A 6208-nucleotide genomic window follows, 5' to 3' on the forward strand; every position below is an offset into this window, starting at 1 on the left:
CGCAGGACACTCTCCGGCCGCCCCGAGCCCTAGGCCTGGCCAAGCCTGGCTTTGTCTGCGCCTTAACGTAGAGATCCGCCCCCACTGGGCTTTGGGGGGGGGTCTCTCTCTCGGCGTGAGGGGCTCGAGAGGCGAGTCCAGCCCCAGATGCGCTCCCCGAAGATAAGGACACAGCCAGAAGCCTGCTCGACCTGTGTGGGTCTTGGCCGTCCCCGGGCGCACAGCTAGTCTGCACCGCGGCCCGCAAGCTTAGGCCTGGGGTCTGGGGAGCTGCACGGGCAGCGGTCTCGGTGCCCCGACCGCCAGTGTAAGGACAGTCAGTGATCCCTGGAGACGCCCGTGCCCAAGGACATGCCGCCAAGATCCGTGGAGGTGCCACCCTTCGGGCTAGCGTGCATGTCGGGGACCATTTCTCACCCGGGCTTGTTGGGGAGCTCCGGCCCGATGCCTTTCCCGAACATTCTTCTAACTCCTTTAAAACAACGCCACAGCGAGCCTCTGCGGGAGCGCCCGGTGCCCGCCGCGCCCGCCTGCCTGGCCCTGCCTGGGGTTGCTAGGCGCGGGTTGGGGCGCCTGCCGGCCCACCTTGTCCTGCCCCAGCCTCTGCGCTCCGCCTTAGCTTCGCGGGTCAGCGGAGGACGGAGGGCACTCCAGGAGTTGCACGAGGCTGTCCCGGGCCCGGCCTCCGCTGCGCTGGGCGCCAGCGGGCAGCTCCGAGCAGGAGGGTGCAGGGTGGCTGGAGTGTGGGGCCCGGCCTCGGTGAGCGACACCATGGACCCCGGCCCCCGGGCCATCTGGACGCGGAGCGTGAGCGCGTTTGAAGTGGTTCGGGGGCTCTTTGTTCGCCAGGCCGCTCTGGCTCTGGGCCTGGAGGTGGTTTACGGCTTGGATGCCTTTGAACCTATTCCCAGGTGACCCGGGCTCAATTAGGCCTGGGCCTGAACCGGGCTGTCAGGCAAGCTGCGTGATCAAGGGCGGGCTGGGCCCTTTTATTGAAGTTGAACCCGAGGCCGGGGAGTGCTCGGCCTCCGCCGCTCCTCCGGCAGGCCAGGCGGGCCGCGAGGTGGGGCCCGCGGGCCACGACCACCGCGTTGGGAAACCCGAGGACAGCAGAGAGCGGGTTCTTCGCGCCCCTGTCTAAGGGCCCTGGCTCCGGCCGTTCTAGGGGACGTTTTACTAACAATCCGTCAAGGAAGGCAGAACGCCAAAGAGCAGGCCCTCGCGTGCATGTGACTCGGTAACACGCCCTGCGCAGTGGCTGCGCACCGGACCCGCGGCTTCAGTTCGATGACTAAAGGTTCTGCAGAGCCACCGCACCCAGCCCCACCCGGCCTGACCGGCCTACTTCCTCCGCGCTGGGAAGGCCCACGGCCCCTCTAGTACAGCAAAATAGCGTTTCGGGTCCCTTTCTTCAAAATTGTCAAATAAAAATTTAAGGAACGAGAGAGAGAGAAGCCAGGTCCCCAGCCGTCCTGCCTGTGCTGGGCTGAATCCCTTCCTGGGCTTCACGTCAGATGGACAGGGCCTGTTTTTCCCGAACTGGCCTTTCCCTGGTTTCTTTGCTCAGAGCAGTAATAGTAGCGATTTGCTGCTTTTTTACCAGCCCTGTGTGGATCCAAGGACCCAGATCCAGCGACATCTCCCACTTCCCAGATGCGGAGGGCTTTTACTGAGGAGCGGAGCTGCCTGGTAGCCTGCTTCGCCACCCCGTCTCCCTGTCTGCTTGCCCCTATGTCACTCTGGCTCTGTCAGTGTGTCTCTTTCGCTGTCCTTCTTTCTGTCTCTCTCTCCAGCAGAGAGAGTTCATACTTCAGTTTGAAAGAAAAACAGCTCAGCTTTGGTCCTGAGCAGCCCAGGGCTCAGCCCAGCCTTGAGGACCAGAGGCCCCGGGGACGCCTTGGAAGGGGAGCGCAAGCTGGGTTGCAGGCTCTTCTCTGCCTAGGGAGATGGGCCTGGAGGATTTCACCTGCGACCCCGGGGCGCCCAGGTCCTGTTATAACCGGCAGCCCAGTGCAATCGTCTGGATGCACTTTCTTCATGGCATGTCTTTTGTATTTTAAAATACTTTAACAATGATTAAAGTACTGGAGTCTGTGATACTGACGTGTGCTTGCAGAAAACCTTGGTTAACAGAATTTGGAGTGTCTTTCTTATGCTGTATTGCCAGCCCCTCACAGTCATTACCTGGGCAGTGACCCCTTGCATAAATAGGAGAAAATAAGGCACGGTGGCATTTAGCAGCGTTTCCAAAGTCACCTGCAGGTTGTCTGGGGAAGTGACAGCATTCTTCTCTTTTGAGGAGGAGAATTTGCTGAATTAAAACCCAAATGAAACTGTCATCAGTTTGGGAAATAATACTCAGGTTATTGATTTAGTTTGAGTTTTTTTTTTCTTTCAAAAATTAAGTCAGTGATAAGGCTAAGAAAGCCAATGCATTAATAGCATAAGTATTATAATGTATCTCTGTGTGAGTATTCTTTGCAGGACCACCCAGGCTCACTTGGACTTGAATTAAATATCACGCAATAAAGATTCACAGAAGTAAATACAGGTCTTGGGGTACTTATTCATTATTGAGTATGGAAAATCCTGTGAATGCTTCCTTTCATATATGTAAAAAAGTGTGCTTTGTTTCATGTGACTTTGTGTTTTTTAAAAAAATGACCTGGTGTTCTGAAAGATTCTCCTATTGCACGTTTTCCTTAGGGCAGCAAGTAAGAGAAGGTGCCATGTTTTCACAGCGAATTTGACGGCTATTAGTTTGGCTTTAATTTTGCTGCAGTGGAATGACACTGCTGGGATTGTCACCTGGGGATAGTCTTCAAGAATAGGGGCCAGGCATGGTGGCTCACGCCTGTAATCCCCCCAGCATTTTGGGAGGCCGAGGCGGGTGGATCACCTGAGGTTGGGAGGTCGAGACCAGCCTGGACAACATGGTGAAAACCCATCTGTACTAAAAATACAAAAATTAGCCCGGCGAGGTGGTGCACACCTGTAATCTCAGCTACTCGGGAGGCTGAGGCAGGAGAATCGCTTGAACCCAGGAGGTGGAGGTTGCAGTGAGCCGAGATCACGCCACTGCACTCCAGCCTGGGTGATAGAGCAAGACTGTGTCAACACACACACACACACACACACACTAGGATGATGCAATTATACAGCCCCTGGGCTTTCTTGGGACAATAAACTGTACTTGCTCAGATGTGAAAAATATTTAGTGAACTCTCAGGAGCTATATAAAGCAATGAATGTATATATTTGAATGCCATTGTCGCTACCTTTTGTCAAAACGCCTGTACAGGTGAACCCACCTGAGCTCTTCACCAGATCCTTTTGTAGTTTAACTCTATAAAGTTCTTGATGGAGCCAAGAGACAAAAACCAAGATATTGTTAAAGGTCTAATTTCCATTCCCAGTGACATAGTGGGTTGTTCCCTCCACTTGAATTTAGTGAACTGAGAGCAGATGACAGAGCAGCCCGTATTTGTGTGACAGAATCAATCCAACAGATTAATGAATCAATGACATTGATCCAGGGGTTGATAACAGCATCTCCCAGTCAAACAGCACTTTCTTATTTGCAAAGCAAATAGCATTAGCTCAGTAGCAGTCCTACACTAACACAGCGCTCCACTGACACTTTTCCATCAAACTAGTCTTAGTGCCTTCCTTTTGAATTATTCTCTCTTAGACTGAAGTAACAGGGAACATGACCCATTATTTTAAGAAACCACAAATTTTCAGAGATGGACTCTGGAGAATTATCTGACCAAGTTTTGGCATTTCTGTGTAGATTCTAGGAGTCTTCAGCATCATGTTGCTGAATGTTAGAAATATGCTGTCTGGGAAAAAGTTATCCTTGTACCATGTATTGTTGGCTTTATTCTGGCAATACTTTATGCCTCCCTGCAACTACCTGCCACCTCCTGAGATTTCAATCATCCAGCACATTCCCCAGTGTGATAAAGCAGTGGTAGAGGTTGGGGGTCACTGTAAAATCATTTTTCAGTTCTAAAAGCCAGGGTTGAAGATGCTTCTCGAATCTAGTCGTAAAGTGCAATGTATTCTTGATGATGAGCATCAGAAAGAACACTTTCTGGATGTCAAGTCCAAGAGCCAATCTTCTGCCTAATTTCAGCAATGACACCAGCAGGATGGAATCCTACTTACAAAGAACCAGAACCCAAGGCACACATCCTGTACAGGCAGGATTCTCCTTTAAAAATCCCCACTGCTACTTTGGGAGGCCAAGGTGGGCAGATCACTTGAGGTCAAGAGTTCAAGACCAGCCTGGCCAACATGGCAAAACCTCATTTCTACCAAAAATACAAATAATTAGCCAGGCATGGTGATGCACGCCTGTAGTCCCAGCTACTTGGGAGGCTGAGGCAGGAGAATCTCTTGAACCTGGGAGACGGAGGTTGCAGTGAGTCGAGATCGAGCCACTGCACTCCAGCCTGGGTGACAGAGTGAGACTCTGTTTCAAAAAAAAAAAAAGAAAAAGAAAGAAAGAAGGAAACAAAGCAAGAAAGAAAGGAAGGAAAGAAAGAAAGAAAAAGAAAAAGAAAAGGAAGGAAAGAAAGAAAGAAAGAAAGAAAGAAAGAAAGAAAGAAAGAAAGAAAGAAAGAAAGAAAGAAAGAAAGAAAGAAAGAAAGAAAGAAAGAAAGAAAGAAAGAAAGAAAGAAAAAGAAAGAAAGAAAGAAAGAAAGACACTATATGGAAGAGATATCTGTGCACTCGTGTTTATCACACCACTCTTCACGATGATCAAGATATTGAATCAACTTAAGTGTCCATCATGGATGAATGGATACAAAAATCTGATATATATATACTGGAATATTATTCAGAAATAAAAAGAATGAACTCCTGTCACTTTCAGCACCATGAATGGAACTCGCTGTCATTGTGTTAAGTGAAATAAGCCAGACACAGAAAGACAAATATCTTGTGTTTGCACTCACATGTGGGAGCTAAAAAATCAGATCTCATGGAGGTGGAGAGTAGGATCGTGGTTCCCAGAGGTCAGGAAGAGGAAGGGAGACAGGGAGACAAAGAGGAGTTGGCCAAGGGGAACAAAAATACAGTCATATAGAAGAAATAAGTTCTAGTATTCTGCAGTGCTATAGGGAAATTATAGTTAACAATAATTTATTGTATATTTCAAAATAGCTAGAAATTAAGTTGTATAATGTTTCCAACAGAAAGAAAGACAAATCTTGACGATGATGGACATCCCAATTATCCTGGTTTGATTGTTACACATCATGTACAGATGTCAAAATACCCCAAAAATATGTCCAACCAATATGTCAAGAAAAAAGATAAATGTTACAGATTCCAATCAACATAAAAAAAAGATAAAAAATAATCCCCTTGAGAAATCCTTTGGGTTGGGGGACTGGGGCCAAGGCACAGCTGCAGTGTAATGGCCCTGCCCTCAAGTGTCTGACATTGCTAACCCAGCAGTGTTGAACAGCGTCATCTCCTGGTAGCATCGTTCCTCCCTGTTTTGGGTCCTCATCCTCCTTTCCAGCCAGCCTCTCTTCTTTCTTCTTGAGTTGCAGCAGATGGGAAGATGAAAATGACCTTTTTCAGGCTCTGGAAGCCCTGATTGGTGAGGTGAACTTCTAGGGATATGTAGGGAAATGGGAAGATGCTTGCATGTTGCTGGTCAGCCCAGGGTGGAGGTGTTGGGTTTTCTTGGCAGCCTGGTGTCCAGGCACTGGATGTCGAGAGGTGTGGTCTGCACATCCAGTTCCTGGAGAGGCGCACAGCAGGAGCGCTATGGCTCCAAAGCTGGCTGCAGCAGGAGTGGCTCCTTGATTCCAGGTGGTTCTGGATTCACTGGTTTCTGGGTGCAATGAGTCAGCAACTCCAGCTCTGCAGTATGGCTCGGAAGCCAGGCTCGACAGCTCTACCTAGAGCCTGCTCATTCAGCTCCACAAATGATTCTGTCATGGCCTCTAATAAGTCATTTCCTGCTTGCGCAATGTACTCTTTGTTCTCTATAGTGGAATCCTGGTGGGACACCCACACTTCTGGACTGTGGTTTAGAAGGTGGATGCTAGGGCTCCCCCCATCCTTTGGCTTTGACTTCTTGACATCACTAACATCCACTCATAAAGTGGAGCTAACACTGGCCTTTGGCACACATTTTTATTTTTATTTATTTTATTATTTTATTATTTTTTTAAAATTTTTTTGA

The 6208-nt window shown here is 49.2% G+C and overlaps 1 protein-coding gene across 1 annotated transcript in view; it reads left to right on the forward strand.

Annotated features, from left to right (window-relative positions):
* The window catches only part of LOC105502950, a 19377-nt gene extending 18212 nt beyond the window's left edge, over window positions 1–1165 (forward strand). Inside the window, 7 exon segments of the mRNA XM_011929647.1 lie at window positions 283–385; window positions 387–442; window positions 444–546; window positions 548–724; window positions 726–782; window positions 784–875; window positions 877–1165. Of these exon segments, the coding sequence (XP_011785037.1) occupies window positions 283–385; window positions 387–442; window positions 444–546; window positions 548–724; window positions 726–782; window positions 784–875; window positions 877–1165 (877 nt within the window).
* Window positions 1166–6208: the final 5043 nt, after the last annotated feature.

The sequence above is a fragment of the Colobus angolensis genome, unplaced genomic scaffold (assembly GCF_000951035.1).
Source record: "Colobus angolensis palliatus isolate OR3802 unplaced genomic scaffold, Cang.pa_1.0 Scaffold82, whole genome shotgun sequence".
NCBI lineage: Eukaryota > Metazoa > Chordata > Mammalia > Primates > Cercopithecidae > Colobus > Colobus angolensis.